General features: G+C 37.5%; 1 protein-coding gene across 4 annotated transcripts in view; it reads right to left on the reverse strand.

Moving 5' to 3' along the window:
- Positions 1–12,378, reverse strand: part of LOC149789622 (endoplasmic reticulum disulfide reductase DNAJC10-like) — an 85,513-nt gene that overhangs the window by 27,707 nt on the left and 45,428 nt on the right. For all 4 annotated transcript variants that reach the window (XM_089971649.1, XM_089971652.1, XM_089971650.1 and 1 more), the window contains 3 exons: positions 9,558–9,674; positions 7,835–7,936; positions 3,519–3,674 (listed from right to left, as the gene is read on the reverse strand). In XM_089971649.1, coding sequence (XP_089827775.1) covers positions 3,519–3,674; positions 7,835–7,936; positions 9,558–9,674 — 375 coding nt within the window. The remainder of the gene's footprint in view (positions 1–3,518; positions 3,675–7,834; positions 7,937–9,557; positions 9,675–12,378) is intronic.

The following is a 12,378-nucleotide window of genomic DNA, read 5'->3' on the forward strand; positions in this document are numbered from 1 at the left end:
TCCCGCCGGATGGAAAAACGGATTGATCTCGCCGTTTCCATCTTGAATTTCGGTGGTAAAACGTATTGGTTGAGGTGACTCAGGTCGATGATCGGCCTCAACTTGCCATTTGCCTTCTGGATAAGAAACAGCCTGGAATAAAACCCCGGTGATTGCGGGTTTTTCACAATCTCCACCGCCCGTTTTTCTATGAGCGACCGTATCTCCTGTTGTAGAAAGGTATCCTTCTCCCGATCAGACGGTACGTCCGTGAAGAGGGGAGAGGAGGACAGGGGAGGGGGTTGGATAAATGAAATCCGAAGTCCCTCCGAAATGATCCGGATTACCCAATCGTTCTGAGGAAAAAAAGTGGTCCAGTGGTCCTGAAATTGCAGGAGGCGGCCGCCCACAGGTGGTGGAGAGGGTATGTAAATTTTTAGAGTTAGGAAGCTTGAAGACGGAGAAACTTTGTTTCTTACCGCCTCTGTATGGTTGCCTCCTAGCTTGATTAGACTGTTGTCTCCTGGCATTGGGTTGGGATCTATACTGCACATTTGATTGTAAGGATCCCTTGTCCCTGGTCTGCCAATCATCTCTCCACTGTGGCAGGGGCTGATTTTTTTCTAAACGCCCGCGAGGGCTGGGCGTCAAGTTGGAGGGGCAGTTCCTGAGCTGCCTGGTTCCGAACTTCTTCAATTTTTTCCTCCAAAGAGTAAAGGTGACCCAAACGGAGTCATCCGTAATGCCAGAGTATGATGGGGCTTGAGCGACGTGGACCACAGACATGCGTCACGTCGCATCAGGTCTAAGTTGGCAGAAGCAGTCAACGCATTAGCCATGGAATGGTGAGCTGCCCTGTTAATAACTCAAGCAATCCAGGCCATCGCTTCCCAAGCGTGGTCATTGTCGGATTTTCTGCGAGTCGGAAAATGGCTAATGAAGCCAAGTCTAACATTGAAGACGTAGCGACTACATTCCTGACTAGCTTCGACGTGGCATGGAACACATTTTTGTCCACTTTGTAAAACAGTGGAGTGGACATGTGAACTGCTGTCATATTTTTGTCCAGGGCCGGAAGATCCGTACTGAAGGTGTCTGAATGAGTTTTGTACCAGCGACCCGAGAACGTCGCTGGTATTTGGCTTTCTGAAAAGAACGCCTTAGCATTCCCTGGATCACCTATTCGTCTGATAGATGATTGTTATCTCCTTAAATTTTTTTTTTATTTTTTTTTATTTTGCCGACTGGGGAAGGAGCCGGAAGGACAGCGTCTCTTCCTCCCTGTCAAGATCTACAGACGCTTTAACTTTGTAGTCTTGAGTGGCAGTAGGAGGTGGAGGGCATTCTGAAATTGCCAACACCCTATAAATTTCTTCCACTGCTGCCTTGAAGCCAAACTCAGTCCGTTCCATGGTTGGATCTGTGTACGGCTGATTTGCAGGAGTTTCATCACCCTCACTGTGTGCCGAGTCGTGTTCTGTAATAGCTTACATTTCTGGATAGAGCATACCAGGTGGCATAGATGACGCGATTCTGTCATCCTTAACACTGTCACTAATTCTCCCTTGTGGATAAGCCATGAACATATGGACGGCTGGCCCTGCCGGCTGGTTTGTCTGGCTTGTGGTCTGTCTGAATGTTGGCGACGGTCCTGCTATCACCGGTACCGGCTGCTCCAATGGCCTGGCTGGACGGACAGATTTCTCACTAAAATCTTCGCCATAGTATTGGTATGTTGCTGGCGGTACAGCTTGACGGACAGATTTATCACTAAAATCCCCTTAAGTCATGTTTGGTCGGATCGTTTTACCAATAGGGTCCCCATGCTGGGACGGTTGGATGGCCGGTGATGTAGAGGTTGTATAAAGAAATGGATCCGATGGATCTGGTAAAAACCCCATGCGTCCTGACTTACAGGCCCGTAGGCCATGCTCGGACATGCGAGGGGACTTACGCCCACTGGGCAGCCTAAAATTGGGGGAACATTCCCCCAAAGAGTCAGACAAAGCTGTGTTAGCGAGCGAGGGAAATAAGGGTAATATCTGGCCTGATGTTAATAGCTGCGTCGTTGTTTCCTGGACCAAACGACGCATCTGTTCAAAGTTGGACTGTTGTACCCTGTCAACATTATTTCCCTCCATTGCCGCTGATGTTACTGTGGCTGATGGTTGCAAACGACGAACTTTAGGTGGAGGGGGGACCCCAACGTTCCCCACAAGGCTCGCAATGGAGGCTGTCTTCAGATGTATACTAAGGACATCAATGCTATCTTTCTTCGACTTATTCCGTCTATCCCTCCCTTTTGCTGCCTTCTGGATTACATCAGCCCACATTTGCTCTGTCCAAGTATTACACACGCTGCATGGTATAGATGATGTACACTTGGTACATACAATACAAAAGTCATGGTTGTCTTCTTTTGCTTTGAACTTTTTGCATTTCATGCATTTGGTTGACATTTCTACTGAAACGAGACAAGAAAAAAAAACAAAGCACAAATTAGCAATTCAGCATGTTATTAATTCGCTAATACCACAACCGTTACTAAAGGAGTAAGTGAAATTAGTCAGTGTTGCGTTAACTCTTAATTAACAACACGAGTTCCGCAATAGCGTGTGTAACATGGTCTTCAGTAAACAAAATCCGTAAGGGTACAAAGTCACTTAATTTTGCAAAAAATTGTTGAAATAATGTATACAACCTGTAGAAGAATGAATGTCCAACGCAATAAATCCAAATTTAACTTCGGATGGTCCAATTTAACTCTAAGATGGCTTGGATTGTTTGGAGGTATAATGTATGTGTTATCAGTACAAGTGAAGCTTAAAAACTAGCGACACCTGGCGGTGGCAAGGGGAGGTAAGGTGCAAGAGTTATTGCCCTTTGGTCTATATAAGATAGACCGAAAAGACGAATTTTCATCTTTTAGTAGGGCTGGATTCGAGAGGTAGCAGGCTTATATTCCCTAACGTTAATGTGATCGGGGAACGTATTTGAAGGAGAAATTTTTTAATATTCATTCAACTATTATTTTATGGACAATTAGTCACAAGGCACATTTTCCCACACCTATGTAATTACACTTAGTTTATAGACAACTAGTGACAAAGAACATTTTCCCACACCTATCTATGTAATTACTTACTTTATAGACAATTACAGACAAGGCACATTTTCCCATACCTTTCTAGGTAATTTAATGTATTTTATGGTCAATTAGTGACAAGGAACATTTTCCCATACAGTTCTATAAAAGTACACTTACCTTATAGACAATTAGAGACAAAACACATCATCCCGTACCCTTTTGTGTAATGACATTTGCTTTATATACAATTAGTGGCATGGTACATTTTCCAATACCTTTCTACATAGTGATATAATGGATCAGCTATCAAGTGAAATAAAATGCACACCAAACTAAAAAAATTTACAAATGAAATCACACAGACCCTTAGTTGAGTAAAAGGATCAATTTTTCAAAAAGTAAAACAGTTCAACATTCTTCAATTAAATTCTATCGTACCCAAATAATTTACCTTAGCTAGTCTCCTCCATTCCGGAGCCAACTGCTGACATGGTCCACACCATGGGGCAAAAAAGTCAACCAGCCAGATGTCATCAACTTCTTTGTTGACAACATGACTGTAGAATGTGTGGTACTCCAGATTTATTACAGGTGGGCTAAGAGTATCCTGAATTGTAAATGACAATATGAATGTAGAATGAGTGGTACTCCAGATTTATTACAGGTGGGCTAGGAGTATCCTGAATTGTAAATGACAATATGAATGTAGAATGAGTGGTACTCCAGATTTATTACAGGTGGGCTAAGAGTGTCCTGAATTGTAAATGACAATATGAATGTAGAATGAGTGGTACTCCAGACTTATTACAGGTGGGCTAAGAGTATCCTCACATAAATGATATACAGAATATGTGTATGTGCATATTATCCAGATGTACAGTATACATATATATGCATGATATCCTGATGTACAGTATACATATATATGCATGATATCCTGATATACAGTATACATGCATGCACAGCCAAATGATAAAAATAGTGAATTGTTGAAATACCAAAATAACCAAATGATTTTATATAGGAGATTAATACAGAAGTATATTAATACACCAATCATTATTATTAAACTAACCTGAGTTTTATCAACACCTGTCACTCATTATTAAACTAAGGTAGGTTTAATTAACAAACACCTGTCACTCATTATTAAAATAAGGTAGATTTTATCAACACCTGTGGCAGATTATTAAACTAAAGTAGGTTAAATCAACAAACACCTGTGACACATTATTAAAATGAGGTAGATTTTATCAACAAACACCTGTCACACTAAACTAAAGTAGGTATTTATCAACAAACACCTGTCACACACTGAAGTAGGTATTTATCAACAAACACCTGTCACACAGTAAATTAAAGTAGGTATTTATCAACAAACACCTGTCATACATTAAACTAAAGTAGGTATTTATCAACAAACACCTGTCACACATTAAACTAAAGTAGGTATTTATTAACAAACACTTGTCACACATTAAATTAAAAAAGGTATTTATCAACAAACACCTGTCACATATTAAATTAAAGTAGGTATTTATCAATAAACACCTGTCACATATTATTAAACTAACCTAGGTTTTATCAGTGATTAGATGTTACAGATGTATGTACATGTAACTAGTGGATTGAAAGTCCATGATAAATCCCAATGATATAAAGGAAATATATATAAATCAAAGCTCATTTAAACACTTGTGAATAGTTCTTCCGACTAGTGTGTAGCCAGGTACTCTCAGATCTGTTTTATAAGCATTATATGGCATTTTCTGCAATCAAAATTGTATGTTTATTTAAGTGAAGTAAATCTGAAAGAAGAAACTATAAAGATTTCATATTTATGTAAATTGATTTCAATCCCAATGAACTTAGTGGAAATATTCCATATTTATGTAAACTGATTTCAATCCCAATGAACTTATTGGAAAGATTCCATATTTATTTAAATTGAGATTCCTTATTTATTTAAATTGATTTCAATCCCAATGAACTTACAGCAAAGATTCCATATTTATTTAAATTGACTAGATTGAACAGCATAATATTATTGACTGATTAAAAAATGAAAGATAGTGAGAAGGAAACAGTATGAAATGATGAAAATAATAAGCTATATTTAACATCTAATTAAGAATAAAATTATATTAATTGATTGATTAGTAAGTGACCAACAAGAGTTTTGCAGGACAGTCTTTAAGTTTGGGTTTGTTCGAAAACTCTACCATTAGCTTGCATTAAAAATCTGAGTTGACGCCACTTTACAAACTCATACATGATATGTTTTGTATTTTCTCAACAGAGAAAAGGTTTGACAAAGATAAAGGTAGATTCTGACAGTAATTATAACAACACTTATCTCCCCTACTCATGTGTCTCTTAAGAAACCTTTCTTATGGGACAAAGTTTCATAAGTTGTTGGTTGCTTACACATGACAATTACCTATGGTACAAAATATAGGGAATCAAGATGCATCTTTAAAATAAAATATATAGCCCCATTGTAGTCCCAAAAAGTTAAAACTGTACACAAGATACTGAAGTTGGTCTGAGATCACTTACATAGCTGACAGCAGCCTAATGGCCATATTCATAAGCAGTAGGCCAAGATGTCTGGGAAAGTAGGATGATGGTGTTGATGTTTTGGAATGAATACCATTTCTCAGCGCAAGATAGGCTGTATATGGCAGCCAGTATAAATGGTGAAGGAAGAATCTGGGAAAACCCCAGTAAGAAGCACTGACCCACTGAATTCTACTGGTAAGCTTTCTTATATACCCACACTAGCTAAGCATGAGATTTGAACCACGTGGACAGAGGTTAGATGACAGTGATCGGTAAAAGCGAGCACATTAGAGAACTCAACCACCCAAGTCCTGGGTCAATAGGATGCTTTCAGTAAAAATTTCTTCCAATGCAGCTAGCTGAAAAACATTATAGGTTTCTGGGGTTTATTTTCTATCCTCATCTATTTAACCAATATTGAAATGCCTCACTGCAAGTAAACTTTCCATCACCTTTCTGCCTTTATACATTCCATCACCTTTCTGCCTGTATATTTCCTATCAAATCAGGTCAGATTCTGTTCAGAGATTTTTGAGAAGCCAAGTAAAGATTTCTATTTTTAGTAACAACATTCACATTTAATGGCAGATCTGTATGGTTTGTACAAATGTGAAAACCCTTTACACCGAGAACATATTGGTCAGATTCTATTGAGCAGCATTTACAGCTGCTGAGTTTGTTTTTTTGTTTTTAGTAAAAAGAGATCATAAATATGACAGCTTAGCATCATTTCTACAAGCCTAAAAACACTTCATGCCATTATGTTTTCCTGTCCTAAAAAATTTGTCGCATTCTCTTTAATGGTTTTTGAGAAGCGATTCAAACGCTTTGTTCTCTTTTCAACAGATACATTTATAGCTCAGAACTTAAACCATTCAAGCCAGGATTCTTTCTGTCAAATCTGGTCAAAGTCTGTTCAGTGGTTTTTGAGAAGTAGTTTAAAGACTTTTCTGTTTTTTGTAATGGTTGGGAGAGAATGGGCATCATTTGTATAAATCTGAAAGCCTTTCATGTGATAATGTTTTCTTTCAAATTTGGCCACATTCTCTTGAATGGTTTTAAATTATGTCCACACCTAATGGAAGATCGATTTCTTTTGTATAAACCTGAAGCTACATGCCTGGATGCACTTTCCTAAATTTAGCTGAAATCAATTAAGGATGGATGGCTGGGAAAATTGTGCTGTGTACTACATGGGTTGACTTTTACCTGGTTGGGTTTCTCCACTTCCATTTTGTCCAGTTTCCCCACACTCCTTTCTCACTCCAATTGTTTTCAACCATATTTAAAAAAAACAATTGTTGGATATCTGTGGGGGTTGGGGGATTAACCCAGCAAGATTAAATCTGAGGGCTGCATATTTCTGGGTAGTGCAGAACCTGGCTGAGTCCAGATACCCATCCTACCCTAATATCAAAACAGTGGATTTTAGAAAGTTTGAAACAGGAAATGTTGATAGACTATGCACAACTGACAATGAATGATATACAATAGATGCAGCACCATGCCATAAGCTTGCCTGGCCTAAAGGCCATGCCATAATCTCAACTGGCCGTAACACCATAACATACACTCACATGACCTTATGGCCACATCATAAGCTCACCTGGCCTAAAGGCCATGCCATAATCTCAACTGGCCTTAACACCATGACATACACTCACATGACCTTATGGCCACATCATAAGTTCACTTGGCTTTACGACCATGGAAGCTAAAATGAAGATTTAAAAAAACACTTTCAAAATTTATTTAAATGACACAAAAATGTAATGAAGTCATATATATGTCTTCATATTTAATGGTCAATAGGTCAAGTTGTTTCTGTGAAGCTGTGCTAAAAAGGTTTCAAAGGAACAATCAGTCCAAAAGGGACCAAAAAAGGTAATACAAATGCCTTCAAATTAGCTTCATTAGCATCAAAATCAAGTTTATCTACACAGACATGCAATAAACAGGAATAAACAATTTCATTTGCCTATGCCAATTGTTTTGGGGGTTTTGTGCCATCAGTGTTTGATGGATATTCCGATATCTGGAATCACAGAACTAAATTAACATGCCCTCTCTGCATTCCAATGTGGTGGTGATGGTATGGGGAGAAGAGGAGGATACAAAACCTGACCATGTCTAGCAGCTTCATGATAATACAATAATGATATTACACAAGCTGTAAGTAACTTATAACCGTATAGAAAGATTTACCTGTATGAATTCTATGATAGAGTGGACATTATGGTGACCATGAAACTGGTGTGGAACTGTTTGGTTATACAAAATAGTGGTTGGATAGGAACGAATATTATACTGCAAAGAAAAAAAGAAATAACGGTTCAAAATTATAGTTGTCAGTTTAGATGTAAATTTACACAATATAAATACAGACATTACTTAAGCCAATTTAGCTGTAACTTTATAATGTGAATAACAGTCTACCTATGAAATGTGACTAAGAGTGTGAGTTAGATGTTTTATAATAAATGCAAAATTGTATATACCAAAGACAAAGTATCATAATTACATATGTGGATTTAATAAAATAAAATTCTTTTGAATGCTAGTGATTTATTGTTTGTTGCATGACAATGCTTAGGTAACTGGCAGATGAAGGATGGAAAATTTACCAAATTTGCTGATTCAGCTTATACTCCGCATTGACTTATAGGCCGGCAAATGTTAAACTGCTAATGAAATGTCAAATTAGCTGAGCTGAACTCCAAATGAAGTGTCTCTAATTACACAAGTTGAAGTACAAGCTAAACTGCCAAAAGCAACATGAATTTGTAAACTCCTTTTTTGCTCTGTGTACTGACCTTAAATACTTCTCATAAAAAAACAGTGGAGCCAACATGGAAGTCAGACATGTGATTGTGATTTCATATGAAGTCTTTCTCTTGGTTATCTTAAGTAAATAACAAATATACTGTCGGGTTAATAAGTTATTCTCTATTTACACTTAAGATAATAAAGTACATCCTTGCTTATAAGTCAAGTCGAACTGCAAATACACAGAACCAGATTTGCTGTGGCCTAATGGACTAGATGATTTGCTTCTATGCAGTTTGTTCAGAGTAACCTACAGAACAAACATCAAGGAAACTAATCTGCTAGTGTTCCATGTGACAGCAGATCAGGGCCTTTGTTGTTTGTGGTTAGAATCAACTTACAACCAAGTAAATGCTATAATAAAAAAGGATGAGAACAGAGGAAACTCAATGAGGTTTTGAACATTACAGAAAACCCTCAATATTTTTGGATTTGCGATGTGTTGTATGCCATGCCAACTCACACTTTCTCCCCATGTACTGTTAAACATAAGATATGTGAAAAGCTTTTAGGTTGTTACTTCATTTATCTATTACATGTGTTTATTGTATTGTTACATAATTTATAATATCATAATACATATATCAATCACTTGCTTTTTGTAATATTAAATTATATTTTATACAGAAAATGTGGCTGTGTTTGAATCTGGAACAAATCCCCCTTTGCACATGACACTATTATTGGTATAGTACAGAATAAATGGATTTCCCCATTCGTAATGATCTCTAGAATGTATACCCAGTGAATGGTGTCTCCTGTACATGCACGCCTGTCAGGAAAAGTGGAAAACTGACCTGTGCAAGTAACATTTTCTGACTTTTGCCATAAACTTCATAAAGAGTTCAAGGAATAATCCGATGTTGGGCAGCCCAGAGTAAACTGGTGGAAATTTCCTGGGCAAGTAAAATTTCCTGACTCTTGCACAAGATAGCATATAGAATATAAAGAAAAGAAATTGATATCTTGTGCAAAAGTATGAAAACCTTGAATCTAAAACAAATTTTTTTTCCAATCCTGATCATCTGTGTTTTTCTTTTGGGTGCCCTGATTGTCACACTGTGTCAAATGCAAGGTGTACTAATTTTCAAATGAATTTTACCATTCTACACAAATCCACATGGATTGTGCAATCCACAGTCCCAAACTTGACTACTTCTCCATAGTTCTTGGCTGCCTTGCGGAATTCAGGCAGCAATTTCATGCAAGGTGGACACCACTGAAAATAGTAGATAAAAGTTTACTTTATATATATAAAACAGTATTACATTTGCAACTAATGCAACTGCCATAGCTTCTAACTTCAAATTCAAATGCATTAATTGCAAACAGACACACATATATACACACACACCACTATACAAATTAGATAGCCTAATGCACAGCACTATCAGATTTTATTTTTCTGTCAGACAAGTGCCCTATATCAAGTGTTTAGTCCAGAACAATTACAATAAAAGAAATAAAAAAGTCCAATTTATTTACAAACCACCTTTATGGGGTACCAACATCTTCTGGATCAGGATCTTCCCTCTTAACCTTGCATATTTACTATTAGTGCCCAGTCTGAAACACTAATAATGTACCCAGTTTGAAACAGACTAATAATGTATCCAGTATGAAACAGACTAATAATGTACCCAGTCTGAAACAGACGAATAATATACCCCATCTGAAACAGACTAATAATGTACCCAATCTGAAACAGACTAATAATGTACCCAGTCTGAAACAGACTAATAATGTACCCAGCCTGAAACAGACTAATAATGTACCCAGTCTGAAAGAGACTAATAATGTACCCAGTCTGAAACAAACTAATAATGTACCCAGCCTGAAACAGACTAATAATGTACCCAGTCTGAAACAGACTAATAATGTGCCCAATGTAGAGATGAATTTTTTTTCTCCAAATGTTGCAGCCATATACTGGATGTCAGACTGGCACTACATTGTGTTTTCATTTAGGACCAGCCGAGTGGTCTAAAGAGCTCTCCATTACGGATCACTGCCATTTCACCTCTGTCTGCATAGGTTCGAGTCTAGGATTCAGCCAATGTGGGTATGTGAGAAAGCTTGCCAGTAGCTTCTCATGGGTCGATGGTTCTTTCCAAAGTTTTCCCAGGTTCTTCCTCCACCATTAATACTGGCCGCCATGTATAGCCTATCGCGTGCTGAAAAATGGCATTAAACCCTACAACAACAACAACAACATTTAGGACCAGCAAGACATTGCATGAAGTCTTTATATGAAGACCTCATTACCATATGTTTAGAAGGAGTATAGATATGCAATTTAAAAGACGGCCAACTGCCATATTGTATCATTCGATTTACAACACTTTTATTTAAAACCAGTAAGACTTCAGAAGTATTTTAGTAAAACTCCCATGTCTATATACTATCGATTAAGAAATTGTCTAGGTAACTAGAATTTCAAATGGATGCTTGAGTGGCCATACTGGATGTTAGATTGTCACTATTTTCATTCAGGACTAATAAAAAATGATCGCAGGTCTTTTAAGGAAAAGTAAATTTTTAAGTAAATTTTGTTTCTATGAGAATACTTTAAATTTGAGAATATAACATTAGGTTATACAAGTTTTTCCCTACCACGCACCACCCATGTGGGGTATATAAACACATATTATACAAATTGATTTTTACTTGTTTGTTTGTTTGATTGTTGTGGGGTTTAACGCCATTTTTCATCACATGATAGGCTATGGATGGCGGCCAGTATTAATGGTGGAGGAAGAACCCGGGAAAACCTCAGGAAGAACCATCAACCCACGAGAAGCTACTGGCAAGCTTTCTCACATACCCACATTGGCCGAATCCAAGACTCGAACCCACGCAGACAGAGGTGAGATGGCAGTGATCCATAATGGAGAGCACTTTAGACCACTCGGCCACATGCGGCCACGATTTTTACTTGTATTACTATGTTGTATTAACATTTTGAAAGACTTGGTTTCTATGTCAACCAACGCACCAAATACGAAATAGTAAATGAGTCTAAAGTGGATTATGTTTTACACTTCAGCCAAGTTTTCCAAAATTTAAAGATGATGTAATAACAAGACGAGATCAAAATAATAAAATCAGCATTTTTAATTTAATACCAGTAGCATATTAATTTATGAACAGCATCAATGTTGCAGCTTTAGTCCTGCATTTTACAAAGAAAAGTGTGTGGAATGTTTGAGACGGCTCAAGGTGATGAAGCTAATCATGAATTGACCCAGTTTTGTTGAAACAGCTCTGCTGCAGTTCAGTGGTAAACAGAAAGGAGGATTCACAATACCCAGGAATTTTATAAGATCTTTATAATGAAAAGAAGTCAACACAGATTTTGGTCATATTCTTTGTGAAACCTGCAGGTTATATACATCCACAAGTAATCTAATCTTTCTACACACAATAAAGACTGTGGTTAATACATGAGTGTGTGCTATAATTGGATATGTGTTATATTCGCTAACTTGCAGCACTTACCCAATCACATTTATGTTAGGGGATATAAGCCTGCTATCTAGAGAATCCAGCCCTTCAAAAAGATGAAATTTGTCTTTTCCTGTCTATCTCATATAAACAAATGGCAATAACTATTGCCTATTACCTCCACTTGCCACTGCCAGGTGTTGCTAGTTTTTAAGCTGAGCAATATACTAACAAGGATGCTTGCATGGCAGGGTGGATGGAAGGATTTTTAAGTAATGTGATTAATTATTATAGGAGAAACAGAATTTACTAAAAGATTTGCTTTCTCCTTCAAATATGTTTCCCAATGACATTAATATTAGGCAAATAGGTAGAAGGAGGGAATGCTGAGCACCTGATCTCTAAATCAGATATCCTTCCATGGAATGATGGCTGGGTTCCCCATGAAAATGATAACCCTTTCTCCTAATTACATAAGC

This window comes from Sinohyriopsis cumingii, chromosome 10, assembly GCF_028554795.1.
Source record: "Sinohyriopsis cumingii isolate HCF-2022 chromosome 10, ASM2855479v2, whole genome shotgun sequence".
In the NCBI taxonomy this organism is placed as follows: domain Eukaryota; kingdom Metazoa; phylum Mollusca; class Bivalvia; order Unionida; family Unionidae; genus Sinohyriopsis; species Sinohyriopsis cumingii.